Source organism: Megascapheus bottae, chromosome 35, assembly GCF_031878675.1.
Source record: "Megascapheus bottae isolate mThoBot1 chromosome 35, mThoBot2.hap1, whole genome shotgun sequence".
In the NCBI taxonomy this organism is placed as follows: domain Eukaryota; kingdom Metazoa; phylum Chordata; class Mammalia; order Rodentia; family Geomyidae; genus Megascapheus; species Megascapheus bottae.
The window spans coordinates 3,332,731-3,350,988 of record NC_143543.1 but is presented as its reverse complement, the minus strand read 5'-3'; the positions used below and the strand labels follow the sequence as shown (position 1 = coordinate 3,350,988).

At 45.3% G+C, this 18,258-nt stretch overlaps 2 protein-coding genes across 3 annotated transcripts in view; one reads left to right on the top strand and one right to left on the bottom strand.

Moving 5' to 3' along the window:
* Positions 1–12,438, top strand: part of Dnai7 (dynein axonemal intermediate chain 7) — a 30,925-nt gene extending 18,487 nt beyond the window's left edge. For both annotated transcript variants that reach the window (XM_090324535.1, XM_090324534.1), the window contains 7 exons: positions 1,586–1,667; positions 2,817–2,977; positions 5,816–5,972; positions 7,383–7,597; positions 8,314–8,481; positions 10,594–10,707; positions 12,038–12,438. In XM_090324535.1, the coding sequence (XP_090180661.1) occupies positions 1,586–1,667; positions 2,817–2,977; positions 5,816–5,972; positions 7,383–7,597; positions 8,314–8,481; positions 10,594–10,707; positions 12,038–12,310 (1,170 nt within the window). In that variant the 3' untranslated portion in view covers positions 12,311–12,438. The remainder of the gene's footprint in view (positions 1–1,585; positions 1,668–2,816; positions 2,978–5,815; positions 5,973–7,382; positions 7,598–8,313; positions 8,482–10,593; positions 10,708–12,037) is intronic.
* A 431-nt stretch (positions 12,439–12,869) lies between these two features.
* Positions 12,870–18,258, bottom strand: part of Irag2 (inositol 1,4,5-triphosphate receptor associated 2) — a 39,186-nt gene continuing 33,797 nt past the window's right edge. Inside the window, exons 12-17 of the mRNA XM_090324474.1 lie at positions 17,694–17,737; positions 16,817–16,879; positions 16,652–16,701; positions 16,276–16,377; positions 14,912–15,019; positions 12,870–13,287 (exon numbers count right to left, since the gene is read on the bottom strand). Coding sequence (XP_090180600.1) covers positions 13,044–13,287; positions 14,912–15,019; positions 16,276–16,377; positions 16,652–16,701; positions 16,817–16,879; positions 17,694–17,737 — 611 coding nt within the window. The 3' untranslated portion in view covers positions 12,870–13,043. The remainder of the gene's footprint in view (positions 13,288–14,911; positions 15,020–16,275; positions 16,378–16,651; positions 16,702–16,816; positions 16,880–17,693; positions 17,738–18,258) is intronic.

Below are 18,258 nucleotides of genomic sequence, written 5' to 3'. Positions count from 1 at the left end.
GGCCTAGGAGTGTGGCCTAGCAGTAGAGTGTTTGCCTAGCATGCAGGAAGCCCTGGGTTCGATTCCTCAGTACCACATACACAGAAAAAGCCGGAAGTGGTGCTGTGGCTCAAGTGGTAGAGCTCTAGCCTTAAGCAAAAGAAGCTTGGGAGCAAAAGAAGCTTGGGGACAGTGCCTGGGCCCTGAGTTCAAGCCCCATTAGTGGAAAAAATAAAGACCTAAGAGACTCTCTTTGTACAGGACTTTCTTTGTCTCTGTCTCTGTCGCTGTCGCTGTCTCTGTCTCTCTCTCTCTCTGTCTCCCCCTGTGCCAATGCTGGATTCAGGACTTGGTTACTCTTGAGCCTTTTTGTTCAAGGCTGGATCTGTACTCTTTGGTGGTTCTCTTTGATGGTTTCTTGAGGATGTGAGTCCCACAGATTCTCCTGCATGGGTTGGCTTTGAACTGGGATCCTCAGATCTCAGCCTTCTGAGTAGCTAGAATAACAGGTGTGAGCCACTGGCGTCTAGTTTAGATAATCATTGTTAACTTATACCTACTATCATTTTCTAAATCCTTACCTCAAATTTTTTCTTTTTTTTTTTCTTTTTCTTTTTCTGCCCATCCTGGGATTGAGATCAGGGTCTGAGCACTGTCCTTTGGTTTTTCTCAAGGCAAGAGCCCTACCACTTGAGCCACAGCACCACTTCTGGCGCTTTTTTTTTCTATGTATATGGTACTGAGGAATTGAACCCAGGTCTTCATGCATGCTAGGCAAACACTCTACCACTAGGCCATACTCCTGGCCTCTCCAGTTTTTCTTCTTAATCAAGAATTGATTCTAATGCCAGAAGTGTGGCCTGGTGGTAGAGTGCTTGCCTGGCATGCATGAAGACCTGGGTTCGATTCCTCAGTACCACATACATAGAAAAAGCTGAAAGTGGTGCCATGCCTTGAGAAAGCCCTGGATTTAGCTTTTTTGCTAACGGCTGCTGTTCTATCACTTGAACCATGACTCAACTACTTTTGAAATACCAAAAATTCATAAAGTATCAATGTTATCTATCGCTTACGAACACAACCTTCTGGTGTTATATGATGCTTTTTGTCATAGTTGAAGCTTGGGAAGTAGAGATGTGGCTTAAGTGATTATAAAAGTTTGGGAATAGCACCTAGACTGAATTCAAGCCCCAGAAACAACACATACACACAAAATAAAATTAAGCCACGCACTGATGGCTCCCACCTGTTATCCTAGCTACTTAGAAGGTGGAGAGGATCCTGGTTCAAAGCCAGCAGAAAAGTCTGTGTGACTTATTTCCAATGAACCACCAGAAAACTGGAAGTGGAGCTGTGGTTCAAGTGGTAGAATGCCAGCCTTGAGCAAAAGAGCTCAGGGACAGCGCCCAGGCCCTGATTTCAAGCACACACACACACACACACACACACACACACACACACACACTGTTGCAGTCCTCGCTTATGCCAGAGCACGTGTCAGCGTGACAGATATCCAAAGAGAAAATGGAATAGTAGAGGGCCAATTGTTTGACATCCCATACTCATCCTTGTGGTTTTTGTTTTGTTTTGTCTTTTTTTTTGGTAGATTTTTCTTGAGGAAGACACTCTCGATGAAGCCAAACAATATGAGCTGGAGATGAAGTTATTAAGTGACAAAGTATTAGAAGGTATTGAAATGCACTTTATTGAAGTTTTCTTCACCCCCACTCCACCCCCCACCAAAAAAAAAAAAAGAATTCAGGACCTGGTAAGGGTGCCTCATGCCTGTAATCCTAGCTACTCAGGAGGCTGGGATCTGAGGATTTCTATTGGAGATCAGTCCAAATAGAAAAGTCCATGAGACTATGATTCCCTACTAATCAGCAAATACTGGCAGTGGAGGGGTGGCTCAAGTGATAGAATGCCGTCTCAAATGAAAAAATAAATGAAGGACAGTGCCCAGGTCTTGAGTTCAAGTCCCAGGACCGGCACCTATTCACAAAAACAGTAATAATGACTGCAAGTTACTTTAACCTATATCAAGAAGAAGAAATTCATAGCTTAGTTTAACTCAGTGTGTGTGTGTGTGTGTGTGTGTGTGTGTGTGTGTGCGCGCGCACACAAGTGCACCAGTCTTTTCTACTCAGGCTGGTTTTGAACTACAGTCCTCAGATCTTAGCCTCCTGAGTACCTAGGATTAAAGGCCTGAGCCACTAGTGCCCAGATTTGACCTTATTTTTATTGAAAAAAAAAAACCAACCTGTAATTTCAGATATAGACCAAAATTTACCTTTTAACATTTACTCTTTTTTTCATACTTAAATTGCAGTAGCCCCCGTACAGGGATTCCATGCAAATTCATGAAGTGCTTGTATTATTTTCACATTATTTTATGTCAATAGTAACACACACCTATGATACTTATTATTCCTGGAAAGTTATATCCCCCATCCTATGGAAGCTAGCTCTGTGTGAGTTTAACACGTTCCCTTTTCTAAGAGTCGAATTTTTGATTCATTGCCCAAATGAATGCATTGCTGAGCTCAGTGGCTGTCATCCCAGCTACTCAGGTGGCTGAGATCTGAGGATCACAGGTTCCACGCCAGCCCGGGCAGGAAAGTCCCTTGGACTCTGATCTCCTATTAAACTAGTAAAAGGCTGGAAATGAAGCTATGGTGCCTTGAATGAAGAAGCCAGGAAACAGTAAGCTAGGCCCTGAGTTCAAGTCCCAGTAACAGTGGGACACACATACACACACACACACACACACACACACACACACACACACACACACACCACGACCTGTTTCAAAACTGTATGGCTGTGCTTCCCTTCAGCACAGGAGTTCCTGGTGAAGAATGCCTCTGAAAAGCCAGACGTGACCCACAGTGCTGATGTGGACCTGTGCCAGTTTATGATGGTGGGTGGAGTATTTCACCTGGACATCCTGCACCTGCCCCCACTCTGCAAATCAGTCAAGGGCTGGATGATGGTGGAAGTAGGTAACGCCCCTGCCCCAGTCTGGGCTCACTGGCCAACCCCTCTCCTGCCTTCTCACTTCCCCTCCCCTCGATCGCAATATCCAGTGAGCTTTGAGTCCATGACCTTGACACTGTCTTCAAGGGCAGGAGCCATTTCTCAGCACTGGCATCTCAGCTGCTCAGGAGGCTGAGATCTGAGCATGGGGGTTCAAAGCACGATTGTGGGCACAAAAGTCCTTGAGACTCTTTACTTCCTGTTGCCCAGCAAAAGGCTGGAAGAGGAGCTGTGGCTCAAGTGGTAGAGGACCAGCCTTGAGCACCAAAAGCTGAGGGACAGTGGCCAGGGGGTTTGGCCTAGTGGTAGAATGCTTGCCTAGCATGCGTGAAGACCTGGGTTCGATTCCTCGGTACCACATACCTAGAAAAAAGCTGGAAGTGGTGCTGAGGCTCATGTGGTAGAGCTCTAGCCTTGAGAAAAAAAGCCCAAGGACAGTGCTCAGGTCCTGAGTTCAAGACCCAGGACTGGAAAAAAAAAAGCTGAGGGACAGTGCCCAGGTTGTGAGTTGAAGCTCTTTAATGAGTACACACACAGATACACATATATGCACGCTGACACAAACACTTTCCATTTAGTAACATTTCGGATGTGTGATCTAACTATAAAAGGATTTTAAAAATAGTAAAATTCATAGCAGTTCAGTTCATGGGAAAGCTGGCCAGATCCAGGCTTTAAACTTGACATCCAGGCTGTGCGGTAGTAGCTGAGATGGGAGCTTAGCAGGCTTTATTCTAGGGAGGGGCCAGCGGTATGTATTTCCAGCTGTGCCCCAGAGTCACGCTAGCTCTGCTGAAACCACACAACCCTCCTAGCACCAAAACTGATTTGTAAACGGAGGGGAATGTTTCTGTTCTCTCTGCAGGAAGCCATGATGGGGAAGGAGACTGGGGCTTGTAGTTAACAGACTACTTTAAATCTAGACCTGATTTTTCTCATGCAAGTTTTGTGCTATTTTTTTTAAAGTCTTAAGGCATGAACTCAGGGCCTGGGCACTGTCCCTGAGCTTTTTTGCTCAAGGCTGGTACTCTACTACTTGAGCCACAGTGCCAATTCTGGTTTCCTGGTGGTTGATTGGAGACTAGGCTGGCTTGGAACCATGATCCTCCTATCTCAGGCCTCCTGAGTAACTGGGATTAGAGGCATGAGCCACTGGCATTTGGCTATAGAGAGATTTTTCCATCATCTTCTTCCCCCAATTATTTTTTTGATATTTCTCTTCTTTTCTCTGCCTCCAAGAATCCTGAGAACACTGGTAAGCTAAGGCAGAGTCCTTGTTCTTTCTATAGAAAGGACCAGGCTGAGCTAGGATTCATGCCAAAACTTATTCTTTGCCCTGCTTTGTGCTCACATCTGCTTTCTTCTCCAGAACAGAGGCTTCACCCCCTTTCTTCCCTGCATTCTTATCCCTCACTTCCCAGGATCCTCTGCAGGTTTACCCCAACTCATGTGCTTTATTTCCTATGTTTCTTAACATGTGTATTCTTGACCTGTTTCCCAGATTTCTGATGCATTCAGGTAAAGCATGTGTCTCTCCTCTCCAGGGAAAGCTAGATAGCCTGCTGCAGCTCTTGGTCTCCCAAAATCTTAGTTATCTGCTCTGTTCCCTAGAGAGCCTTGGGGTGGAAGATAGGCTCAAGTGGTAGAGCACATGCCTAGAAAGCATAAAGTCCTGAAAATCAAACAGAGGTTGCTTAGAAGAAAGAAATGATGGAGAAGTCATCATAAAATCTAGCTCGTAATCCCAGCCACTCAGGTGACAGAGATATGAAGGTCCTGGTTTGAAGCCAACCCAGGCAGAACTCTTATTTCCAATGAAACAACCAAAAAAAAAAAAGCCAGAAGGGAAGATCTGGATCAAGTTGTAGAGTGCCAGCCTTGATCATAAAAGCTAAAAGACAGTGCCACGTCAGTGAGTTCAAGCTCCAATACCAGTGTACACACACACACACACACACACACACACACACTTATGCACACCCAATCTGGCTTATAAGAATTCACATGATTACACTGAAATGTCATGATTCATTTTTTGTTTTTCTCCTGGGTCATTTGTCTTTCAATTTTGTTATGACATTGTCTTAGTCAATCTGTCAGTAAGTTTGGGCACCACAGCTCCCACTAGCTAGCTACTCAGGAGGCTGAGATCTGAGGATCGCAGTTCAAAGCCAGCCCGGGCAGGGAAGTCTATGAGACTCTTATCTCCAAGAAACCACTAGAAAATCAGAAAGTGGAGCTGTGACTCAACTCAAAGTGGTAGAACACCAGCTTTGAACAAAAGGATTCAAGAACAGCACACCCAGGCTCTTAAGTTCGAGTCCCACAAATGACAAATAAAAATCAAATTGGTCCCTAAGAGAAACAAAGGCCAGTGCTTATCTAAAAATCAGACTTTTTATGGGAGGATGGGAATGGAGGGAAGGAGGGAGGGAGGGAGGGAGGGAGGGAGGGAAGGAGGGAGGGAGGGAGGGAGGGAGAGAAGGAGGAAGGGATTAAATTATTTTCATATGTGTGTATGAAAATTAATACACACCAAAATCATGAATGGCACAGAACTGGCGAAGGGGGTTGTGGGTAGGAAGGAGATTGATGTGACTATGTCGTAGGTAGGCCCACACGTGAACGTGAACTGTGAGGCGTGCAGAGGCGGCCTGGGGAGTGAGGGGGTGTCATGGGATGCAGGGAGGAGTCACCAGCGCCTCCATAAAACACACGAGGGGAAAAAGCACTAGGCTGTGTCTTCCACGCACTCATCCACCTGTTTCTCCTAACACAACGGGGTTGTCATTTTTAAAAGCTGCCAAAAGGAGGATTACAGAACTTTACATACCCTCCAGAGAACGTAGAAGATGTGGATCCAGAGAATGTCTTTCCACCCATCGAAGTCACCCTCGAGGTCCCGGAGCATGTGGTCTTCTTCGAGGAGCCCGTGGTCGTAAGGTGGGATGCAGAAGGTACAGTGGCAACTGAACCTGGCTCTGAAAACCCTGCCATCAAACTAGGACTGAAGTTACCCAGGAGGCTGTGATAGGAGGATCGCAGTCCAGAGCCAGCCTGGGTAGGAAAGTCCATGAGACCCTTATGTGTAATTAGCCAGCAAAAAAGCTGGGAGTGGAGCTGTGGCTCTAGAGTAGAGCCCCCAGCCTCGAGCAAAACATGAAAGCCAAGTGAGAGCTCAAGGCCCCGAGTTCGAACCCCAGTATTGGTACAGCCAGACACTGGTGGCTGACCCCTTAAATCCTAGCTACTCAGGAGGCTGAGATCTGAGGATCACAGTTCAAAGCCAGCTCAGGAAAGAAAGTCTGTGAGACTTATATCCAATCCTTCCTTCCTTCCTTCCTTCGATCCTTCCTTCCCTCCTTTTTGATGAGAGGTTTTGAACTCAGGACCTTTTACTTGACAGGCACTCTACACTGAACTATACCCTTTGCCTTTGTTGTTTTTGTTTTTGTTATTAATAAGATCTCATTTTTGTATGTGTGGGGGGGCTGGGCTGGACCCCAGTCCTCCAGTTTATACTTCTTGTGTAGCTGAGATGAAAATTATATTGTTGTGCCTAGTTTCTTATCCATTGAGATGGAGGGTGTCAGTCACTTTTTGTGTATGCTGACCTCAAACCTCGGTCTTCAAATCTCAGCTGCTTAAGTAGCTGGGATTACAGGGGTGAGCTATTTTGTTCAGCTTTGGATATGCCTTTAATAGAGATGGCTAGAAGCTTGTGGTTTTTAAAAAAATATATAGGTATTATTGAGCTTTCTCATCCTTAGTGCTTAAAATCTTCATTTTTTCCATAATCTTTGGCTATATCATTATGTTTTTAAAAAGGAAACAAATGAACAATGTCATTGTATGGAAAAAAGGAAAGCCAGTCAGGGAAGTACGTGAAACCTTTATCTCCATTTCACCAGTAAGAAGCCACAAGTGTAACTGTAGCTTAGCTTTGGGAAAAAAAAAAAAAAGCTCAGGGTTCAGGCCTGACATCCCAGCTACTCAGGAGGCTGAGATCTGAGGATCACAGTTCAAAGCCAGCCTGGGCAGGAAAGTCCATGAAACTCTTATCTCCAGTGAACCACCAGAAAACCGGAAGTGGAGCTGTGGCTCAATGGAATGGATTACCAGCCTTGAGCAAAAGAGCTCAGGGACAGTGCCTGGGGCTGTGAGTTCAAGCCCTACAATGGACAAAATTACGAAAACAACTAAGGGAAAGTTTCAGACCTTAAATTCAAGTCCCAGAACTGGCACAAAAGGAAAAACAACAAATAGGCTCACTTAAACACCTTGAAATTATCCTGGCGGGCTTATTCATGTTCGCTTTGATAGAGAAAAATGAAAGCAATGCAACTTCCTTTTTTTTCCCTCTCAAGATCAGTGCTGGAAAAAAGATGCCATCAGTGATGTATATTACAGAGAGGAGGAAAAACTGCTGTCCTTCAGTCTGGAAATGCCCTGTCCCATTAGCTTGGCTCAAGACTTACATGTGAACATGCCCTATGTGACCTGGGAGCTGACGCCCCTCGACCTGAACAAAGCTCTGCTGACAGTAACCACTGTATTCACCGAATTCCAGATTCAAATCAAGGTAAGACTTCAAGGAACTTAAAAATTGGGTGTCAGTGGGACCAGGAGTTTGGCCTGGTGGTAGATTGCTTGCCTAGCATACACGAAGACCTGGGTTCGATTCCTTGGTACCACATGCATAGAAAAAGCTAGAAATGGTGCTGTGGCTCAAGTGGCAGAGTGCTAGTCTTGAGGAAAAAACCCAAGGACAGTGCTCAGGCTCTGAGTTCAAGCCCCAGGACTGGCAAAAAAAAAATGGGTGCCAAAACAACTACCCCTGCTTGATATATTAAAATAGAATTCTTCCCTTGGCACCAGTGACTCATGGCTGTCATCCAGATCTACTCAGGAGGCTGAGATCTGAGGATCACAGTTCAAAGCCAGCCCAGGCAAGGAAGTCCATAAGAGTCTTCTCGCCAATGAAATCACAGAGAAAGCCAGAAGTGGAGCTGTGTAAAGAGCTTGAAGCTGAACCTGGAGGAAAACCAAAACCATCATTTTGAGCTTTTTTTTTTTTTGGTGGGTCATGGGGCTTGTCCCTGAGCTCTTCAGCTCACGGCTACCACCCTACCCTTGAGCCAAGCCCCACTTCCTGTTTTCCAGAGGCTGGCTTTGAACCTTGGTCCTCAGATCTCAGCCCCATGAGTAGCTAGGATTACAGGCATGAGCCACCGCGCCTAGCTCATTTTGAGCTTTTTATGAAAGCTGCTTTTTCTTTTTTTTTTTATTTAAACTTAGGAAAATCTCTGTTTGTTATCTTCAATCAAGCTGAAAGACCCAAGGCCCTTTTCCACTTTGGAAGGAAAATGGATGGCTCCAATTCCCTTCATTATCGCTTTGAAAAGAGCTGGCCTCAATATCTTCCCTACCCGATATGCTTGTTTTTATGTGACTGACAACCAAAAGGCAAGAATGAATCTTTCACATTTATTTGGACATTCAGAGTGCTGGCAGGTGTTGAATTTTATTTGTCTTGTGTTTTAAGTTTTGTTTGTATTATTATTAATTTTTTGCCAATCCTGGGCTTGAACTCAGGGCCTGTGCACTCTCCCTGGGCTTTCTCAAGGTTAGCGCTCTACCACTTGAGCCACAGCACCACTTCTGGCTTTTTTCTGTGTATGTGGTACTAAGGAATCGAACACAGGACTTCGTGCATGCTAGGCCAGCCCCCCCACCTTTTTTTTGTAATTTTTAACAGGGTTTGAACTTAGAGCCTTGTGCTTGTTTGGCTTGGTAGGCAGGTGTGCTTCCACTTGAACCATGCCTCCGGGCTGGGTTTTTTGCTAGTTGTTTTGTAGAGATGGGAGTCTTGGGGGTTTTACTGAGTAGACTGGCTATGAACTGTCATTCTCCGGCTCTCTGCCCCCAGAAGCCTGAGATTCCAAGCTGGTATCCCCACACCTGGTAGATGCCATGAATTCTACACTGGATTAACTTTGGACAGGGAGGAAATAATAATTGAAATCCAGAGTTCTTTCAGCTGAATGATCTTCCTTAGAAATTAAGCCTGATTACAGTGTGGTCTTCATGTTTACCAGTGGAGCAAGCTTAGTGCAAAAATACCCAAGTCCCTCGTTTTGTATCAATTCTTGCCTTTTATTTCCTTTTTTTTGGAGGGGAGGGGCGTGCCAGTCTTGGGGCTTGAGCTGTTTAGCTCCAGGAGAGTGCTCCATCACTGACTCAGCCACCTCTCCTCTTCCAGCTTGTTGGTGGTTCCTTGGAGGTAAGAGTCTCTCAGAGTTTCCTGCTCAGGCTGGCTTCAACTTTTCTCAGTAGCTAGGATTATAGGCATGAGCCACCAGGCCTGACAGAAGGTTTCTTTAAAGAGGAAATAAGCCTGTATATTCTCTTCATCTGGGAATAATTATATAGCTAAGAGTGTGTGAATAAATGCAAACATATACACACACATAAAACCTGCTAGGTGCATTGACTCATGCCTGTAATCCCAGCTACTCAGGAGGCTGAAATCTGAGACCAGATATGAAGTCAGCCTGGGCAGGAAAGTCCATGAGAGTCTTTTTTTTCTTTTTGCCAGTCCTGGGCTTGAGCTCAGGGCACTGTCCTTGGACTTTCTCAAGGCTAGAGCTCTACCACTTGAGCCTCAGCACCACTTCTGGCTTTTTTCTATGTGTGTGGTACCGAGGTATCGAACCCGGGTCTTCATGCATGCTAGGCAAGCACTTTAACCACTAGGCCAAACTCCCGGCCAGTCCATGAGAGGCTTATCTCCACATAACCAGCAAAAAGCCAGAAGAGGAAGTGTGAATCGAGTAGTAGAACGCCATCGTGTACACGTACACACACACAATATGGAATTTTACTCTTCTATTAGAAAGAATGATATATCATTTACAGAGAAATGGATGGACCCAGAAGAAATTATGTTGAGTGAAAGAATTCAGGCTGAAAGAGGACGTGTGCCATTTCTCCTGGGGAAGTTAGATCTAATTTATAAACATATAGGTAAACATGCACAGAGTCATACGCGTGTATGAACTAAAGTTCCGTGTACACAAGGGGGGATTCCAATGGTGTGAGTCTTTCCAACAACTTAGAGCTTGACAAAGTGAATACCACAAAGCTGGAGCTTGGTGGGGTGGGTGGGGGAAAGAGTGGGGGGACAGATGATGGAAGAGGAAGGGGGGGCACACAAGCAAATATAGGCAACATATTCCATGTCCATAGGCGAACATTGAACCACCTGACTTGAGGGGAGGAGTAGGGTAGGAAGAGATGGAGAAGGAGGGAAGGGGTGATGTGGAGCAAGATGGAATGACCTCACCCTGTGCCATGTTGAAGCCCTGTGGTACAACTACTTAAAGGAAAACAGAAGAGACCACTTCTGCTCAACTGAGATCCATTGAGCAAGATCTTCCCCCCCAAAAAAATTAAATGAGGAAAATGGGTCCTTGGGTGAGGACCCAGGAGGATAGGAGGCCAGGATGGGGGGGGGGGGGGATGGGGAGACCCCATGGGAACACTCAGATGGCTTTCCCTCATGTGTCCTGGGCACAGGCTTCCTCGGTGGAAATGAGAGCCTACCGGCAGATGGCGCTGCTGAGCTCAGCCTTCGCCTTCCACTGGAGCAAGTGGAATTCAGTATGTAACTATAAGAAAGTTGTATTTAAGGTATGTACACTATTCAGGATCCCCCCCACCCCGCAACCCTCCCCAGACTCCCTGAATCTCACACCAAAGTCCAACACCCAAGAAAGCAAGACTGAAGACCAAGTCTTCTTTCCAGAGGGAAAACGTTTTACCATTTACCATTCACAGGGGTTTCACATTTCAAAACACTGCCAGGTGCCAATGGCTTCCCCCTCAGGCTGAGATGGGAGAATCTGAGGTTCAAAGGCAACCCAGACAGGAAAGTTCTGGAGACTCTTATCTCCAAGGAACCACCAGAAAACCAGAAAGTGGAAGCTGTAGCTCAAATGGTAAAGGGACAGCCTTGAGAAAAAAAGAAAAAAAAAAGACTAAGGGACAGCACCCAGGCTCGGAGTTCAAATCCCAGTACCAGCGCACCCCCCCCCACACAAGTAAAAAACTGTTTTTAAGTGGTCAAAAATAGAAAGCCAGGCTTAACCAGTCAGGTGGCTGAGATCTGAGGATCATGGTTCAAAGCCAGCCCCAAGCAGAAAAGTCCCTGAGACTCTTATCTCCAATGAATTACTCAGAAAAAAGCTGGAAGTGGTGCTATGGCTCAAGTAGTAGAGCAGTAGCCTTGAGTAGAGAGTTTTAGGGATAGCACCCAGGCCCTGAGTTCAAGCCCTAGGATTGGTGAAAGAAAGAGAAAGAAAGAGAGGAAGGAAAAGAAAAGAAAGCTTTATTATGTCAAGCTAGCCCTAGTCTAGTGGCTCACACTTGTAATCCCGACTCTTCTGGAGAGTGTCTCCTAGCAGGTGATTAATGTGTCACAAGTATTGGTTGCACAAATGGATACTTGTGGCTCCTCAAATAGCAGAACACAAACGTTCCTGGTTTAAAAGCAGTCACCCAGGCTAAGTGGCTCCAGCCAGTAATCCTAGCTGCTTGGGAGACAGAAACTGAGTGGACTGCAGTTCAAGTCCAACCCAGGGAAAACAGACATTCGAAAGACTCCATCTCACCCAGTGTCCGGGCAGGGTGACGTGTATTCGTCCTCTTCAGCAACGTGAAGAAAAAGCACAGATAGGAGGATCGCAGTTCCAGGCTGGTCTAGGCCTGAAGAATGAGACCCAACCTCGAAAGTAAGCAATGCCAAAAGCATTCTGGGAGAGTGATGGAAGTGGTAGAGAGGCTACCTATCAAGTACAGAGGCTCCACATTTCATCTCTTCCCCTGGAACTAAGGGCACAGTAAGAACATTTGCTTTAGTAGTGTCAGGCCTTGATTAAGTTCTTCCAACAATACCCAGACACCAGAATCCTGACCAGAAGCAGAGCCACTAATGGACTTTGTCTCATTCTCTTCCCTCCAGGTGAGGGAACAGGTGACCAGCAAATCCGACAGCTCAGCCTGGGCCCTTTTAATGTTCAGTGGTGACAGAGCCCAGAAACTGAAGCTGACTGAAGAGAGCGAAGCGTTTTCTGAGACTGTGGAAGAAGGCACCGAGTTCCACTCCAGCCTGTACCACATGGTGAAGGATTTCGCCTCTCAGGAAGCCATGGAGAGAATCAGGAACTCCACCTGCCAGTACGTCGACTCGGTCTGTCACCTGCTGCTGTCCACCCGTGTCCTCAACTTTGCCTAGTGTCATCTGCTCTGCTCCCTCAAGGGCTTGAAGAATCAGCCACAGGAGGGGCGGGGAGGGGGCGTGTCAGGCATGTGTCCAATGACTGATGAGCTTTTCCTATGTGCTAGTAAAACCGTCCAATAGCATTTGAGATGCAAATTTAATTCAAAAGCCAGTGTGGTTGCTTAGAAGGGGTGTTGCTTAGAAGGTTTTGGCTGCATGTATGGCTGTAGACATGGATGGATGATGAATCTAAGCCATGGGTGTACGATGAATTTAACCAAGGGTGTATGGATGAATCTAGCCATGGATGGATGATGAATTTAACCATGGGTGTATGGATGAATCTAGCCGTGGATGGATGATGAATTTAACCATGGGTGTATGGATGAATCTAGCCGTGGATGGATGATGAATTTAACCATGGGTGTATGGATAAATCTAGCCGTGGATGGATAATGAATTTAACCATGAGTGTATGATAAACTTAACCATGAATGTATGATGAATTTAATCGTGGGTGTATGGATAAATCTAGCCATGGTATATGGCTGTATCTAGCCATCCACTCTGGCTATTGGAATGGTTCTTTATTTAGCTACATTTGAGCAAACCAATAATATGTCTTTCTCCAAAGGTCATGAAACTAACATATGCAGGCCCCCTTCTCGGCCTCCCCCATATTTTGTCCAGTTCTTCTGTCGATCCCTGCTTAGGCACTTCACTTCTGCAGTTCAAGTCCAGGAGACAGTCACACCGGTGGGGGTCTGTGGGGCTGGAGTCTGGTCAGTGACCACAGGATGTGTTCTAGAGACCCCCAGGGGGCCCCTTCCTGCGTGGGGGCAGCTTCCACGGGCTTCTGAAGAAACCAACCCGCCAGGAAGCTCATGAGAGCCGCAGACAGCACCAGGAAGGTTCCTGAGATCCACAGCGTCTTGTTGGCTTTGCCCACAGCCGTCTTGACATGGGTCACCCAGGAGGCCACGGGGACAGAGCTGCGAGGGGAACACACGCAGAATGAGGGGCAAGGACCCCACCTCCCTCAGAGCACCGACCCGCCCGCCCCCCTCCCCGGTTTCCCCACACCCCTGCACAGAAAGCATGCGTCCTCCCGAGAATGCAAGTGTGGATCATACACCAACTCCACGCGTGTTTATCTCAGCCTTTAGGTCAGACAAAGCACACTGGAACCTCACAGGAACCAAAACCACAGGGACCAAGCTACCTGAGCATGTACATTACCTATACATGTACACGCACATGTGTAGACTCACATGTGTGTGTATACACGCATACACACAGTTATATATGCATGTACTATATATCACATGTATGATACATAATATCTACTGTATATTGTGTATCTACTGTCTACTGTGTATAGACACACATATAACTATACATTTTACATAATTATATATAACCTGGGTACATAAGATATGTGGTTGTATATAAATGGCTATGATAGGTAATGTATAAAGTTTAGATGTAATACTTGTGTATATATGCAGATGTATATATACACAAATATATGTGTGTATATTCACACATATACACATACACAATATATAATATATAGAAATACATGTATATGAAAGTTCATTATTTTTCATTATACTCTGTTATGTGTGCTGTGCTAAGACTTAAGATTTTTATTCTACAAATACCACCAACATGAGTGCTGGTGGCTCATGCCTGTCATGTTAGCTGCTCAGGAGCCTGAGCTATGAGAATTTAGGTTCAAAGTCAGCTCAGGCAGGAAAGTCCATGTGACTCGTATTTCTAGTGAACCACTAGAAAACCGGAAGTGGCACTGTGGCTCAAAGTGGTAGAGGGCCAGTCTTGAGTTCATGCTGGCAGCATGATTCACGTGGTAAACATCTCACCTACACGTCAACACCCAGAGCTCAAAAGCAAAATAAATGAAAACAAAACCTAAACTTAATTTAATCTCCTTTAACTTTGTGCTCATCTCTGATCTGTGCCATGGTCACATTTCCTGTCCTTGTCAGATAATTTCAGGGGTAACTACCATAGTAGAGCAAATAAAATCTGGGGTGGGGAGCATGGCCTACTGGTAGATTGCTCACCTAGCAGGCATGAAGCCCTGGGTTCGATTCCTCGGTACCACATATTCAGAAAAAAAGCACCACAGAAGTGGTGGTGTGGCTCAAGTGGTTAGAGTGCCTGCCTTGAGCAAAAGAAGCACTGGGACAGTGCCCGGTCCCTGAGTTCAAGACCCAGCACTGTTGTTTATCCTGAATTTAACAACTCGGCCTGTTTTCAAGTTTTGCGTTTCATTCTGTGAGACGCAGTCCTGGGGCTTGAACTCGGGGCTTAGATGAGCAGCTAGGATTATACATGTGAGCCACTAATGCTTGTCTGTATTTAAGTTTTGATTTTCAAACAAGGCCGCACTAAAGTTACCAGCACAACCATATTCACTGCAGAATTAGTCATGTAACTCAGTTATTGGACCATCCCGTAACTTAGATTCCCCCTCAGTAGATGAATGGATCCAGAAGATGTGGGATACATACAATTGATCTCCTATCTTAACCCTGCATTACCCTTCCCCCTTCAACTACCCTGGTGGCGTTTGGGATGGAGTCAACTTACAAGGACGACATGTCCCACTTGGATGGAGTATTTTTCTTTTCAGAAAGGCTGGGCTTCCTCGCCCTTTCCACCATTTCTTCTCCAGGAGGGTCTGAGTCCTCTTTAGTCCTGCGAACAAGAATTGGGTGCAGACATTTGAAGCCAGTACTATCATGCTCTACTTATAAAATACTGTGTTGTTTTACTTTATAACTTAGTATGCCCGAATACTTGTTTCGCTTTCTAAAACTTTGATAGATATCTAATTCGAAGAGGTATGCCATAGGCTGCATAGGAATGTGTGTGTGTGTGTGTGTGTGTGTGTGTGTGTGTGATTTAAACTTACAGCCTGGGCACTGTCCCTGAGCTTTTATGCTCAAGGCTAGCACTCTGCCAATTGAGCCACAGCGCCACTTCCAGTTTTTGTTTTTGTTTTTCGGGCTAATTGGAGATAAAAGTCAAACAGACTTTCCTGCCTAGTCTGGCTTTCAATTGGAACCCTCAGATCTCAGTCTCCCCCGAATAGCTAGGATTACAGGCATGAGCCACTGGCACCCAGCTACAGGAATTGAATGTACAAATCACTTTTTCAGCTCAGTCTGGGCGGTCTACACTTCTGATGTTAGCTGCTCAGAAGACCATCTCCAATCAATCAGTCAATAAATCAGCAAGAGCTGTGACTCAAGAAGGAAAGTCTAATGGCCTCAAGGCCCTGAGTTTGAGTCCAGCTCTGGAAAAAGAGCACCGTTTTTAGTATCCTGCCTTAGCTGATGAGTTATTGATTTAATTGACAGGTTGATTTAAAAAAAAATCTTAGTGGATGGATATTTTTACTTCTGTGGGTCATCATTGAGCCTTTCCTCTGATGGCAGCCATTTGAAATGGAAAAGAATTTACCATTGCAAAACCCAGGACTTAGTTTCTAACTGAAAATCACAAAGTTGAACTTTAAGAACTAAAGAAACAACAAACAAAAAAAAGCCACCAGGGTCACCTGCCTGTAATTATAGCTACTGAGGAGACTGAGATCTGAGAATCATGACTCAAAGCCAGCCCAAGCCAGAAAAGTCCCTGAGATCCTCACCTCCAGTAAACCAGCAAAAAAAACCAGAAGTAGAGCTGTGGCTCAAGTGGTAGAGCACCAGCCTTGAGTGAAAAAGCCACAGGAAAACATCAGGCGCTGAGTTCAAGTTCGAGTACCACCATCACCACACACACACAGCTAAAAAAAAAGTGAATTTTCACTAATAATACAGAATGCTTTAGGACTTTCAATGAATCATCCTATGAATGCAGCATTGGCCTTATCTCATGGAATTCAAGAAATGCCCAATGTTTCTACCCTCTCTCAGGTCTAGTGGACAAACATGGCCAGTTTCACTGACTTCAGCTCGTGTTTCTCGTCCTCTGCATCTGCCCAGCAGTAGGTGTTGATGAATCGGTGTAAGGACGGACGGTGTTCACTCTGCTTGGGCCCCAGCGCACGCCTGTACGAAGAAGACGAGCTGTACAGCGAATCAAATATGTCTTCAGTGGTTATTCATTCATTACCTTCCATCAACACAAACATGATTCCTCTCCCCTCCACCCATGGTACTTTTCCCATAAAGTCAGGAGTCTCTCCCCCCACCCCCAGGTTTTGTCTTTGTTCTGTTGCTACTCTGAGAAAGACATGGTACTATACCAACTACCCCCGAGACTGCTCTCATTCAGTTATAAAACAAAAAGGTTCCCAGCGGTGAGTGGCAAAGACAGACGTACCAACTGCTGGCTCTTCTGCTGAATCGGTCATTGCCATCCAGACCGGCCACCTTGGGTAATTCACATATTAAATGACCAAAAAATACCAATTTAGTGAAGGACATATTTCTGTTCAATAAAAAAAAATGCATAGATGTTTGACTGAAACTTGGGAAATTTGCTTACCATGCCCGCACTGCCAAGGTTTCTGGGTAAAGAAGCGATAGTCACTCTCCGAAGGGAAGATGGCTAGACAAAGACCAAAATGGACATTTAGAAAAATTCTCCATATTGTGAACTCTAGGTGTTGGTGGTTCATGCCTATAACTTACTTAGGAGGCTCAGATCTGAGGATCATGGTTCAAAGCCAGGCCGGGCAGGAATCTCCAATGAACCACCAGAAAACCAGAAGTGGAGTGGTGGTTTAAAGTGGTAGAGCACTAAGCCTTTGAGCTAAAGAGCTCAAGGACAGTGTCAAGCCCCACAACTGACAAAAAATAAAGATATAAAAATGCTCCGTGTTTTATTCCTATATACAACACTGACAGGTGTCTTTATAGATGTAATTTAAAGACTTTTTGTTGGTGTTTCTCCAGCCCTAGGGCTTGCACCTAGGGCCTGAGCTTTTTCATCCAAGGCTAGAGGTCTACCATTTGAACTTCAGTTGTGATTTTTTATGGTGTGTTGGTGGAGAGAAGCGTCTCACAGACTTTCCTGCCCAAGCTGGCTTTGAACTGCCATCCTCAGACCTCAGCCTGTTGAAGATTCCAGATGTGAGCCACTGATATCCAATTCTAGCATTTCTCTATGGCGAAATCAGTTCAGATTTTTCTCCTACTGCGATTTGAAATTTACAATATGCACACACACACACATCTATGTGTGTAGACATATATGCGTGCATACACATATGTGATAGATATGTGTATGTGCACATTTCCATAGCTGTACACACATAAGTTGGAATCACTGTCACTATTTACGTTTAAAGGGTATATAACTTTATACCTGAAAACAAAGCATTCCATATGCTTGTTAAGTGACTACGTGAGATAATATTTACCTTAGAGTTCAAAGAAGCAGAGCGTTTTTTAATCTGACAGTCATCTGAAAGGAGAGAAATTGGTTGCACATTTTAGAAAGCACGTGGGTAAATTTATGTTAAGACAAAGGCCAGAGTGACATGAGGTATTAATTTTACTTACAATACAAATATCCTCAGTCCTTCCTTCCTTCCTTCCTTTTCTCCTTCCTCTCTCTCTTCTCTCTCTTTCTTTTTCCTTTTTCTCTCTTTCTTTCTGTCTCCTTCCTTCCTTCCTTGGACTCGGTGCTTGAGCACTGCCCTTTAGCATTTCTGGTCAAGCTGGTGCTTTACCACTGGAGGCTTTTTGCTGGTTCATTGGCTTTCCTGCCTAGGCGACCCTCAGACTACCACAGCCTCCTGACCAGCTGAGATTACAAGTGTGAGCGATCAGCGCCTGGCCCAAATGCCTTTATTTTTAATTTAGAGATTCCTACACTGGCAAATGCAGTCCTCTGTGTTCAAAGTCCACAGAGCCACTGGCATACGGCCAGGCTGCTAAGCAAAGGAAGCTCCGAAAGGATCCATGCTGTTCATTTTAAAAACA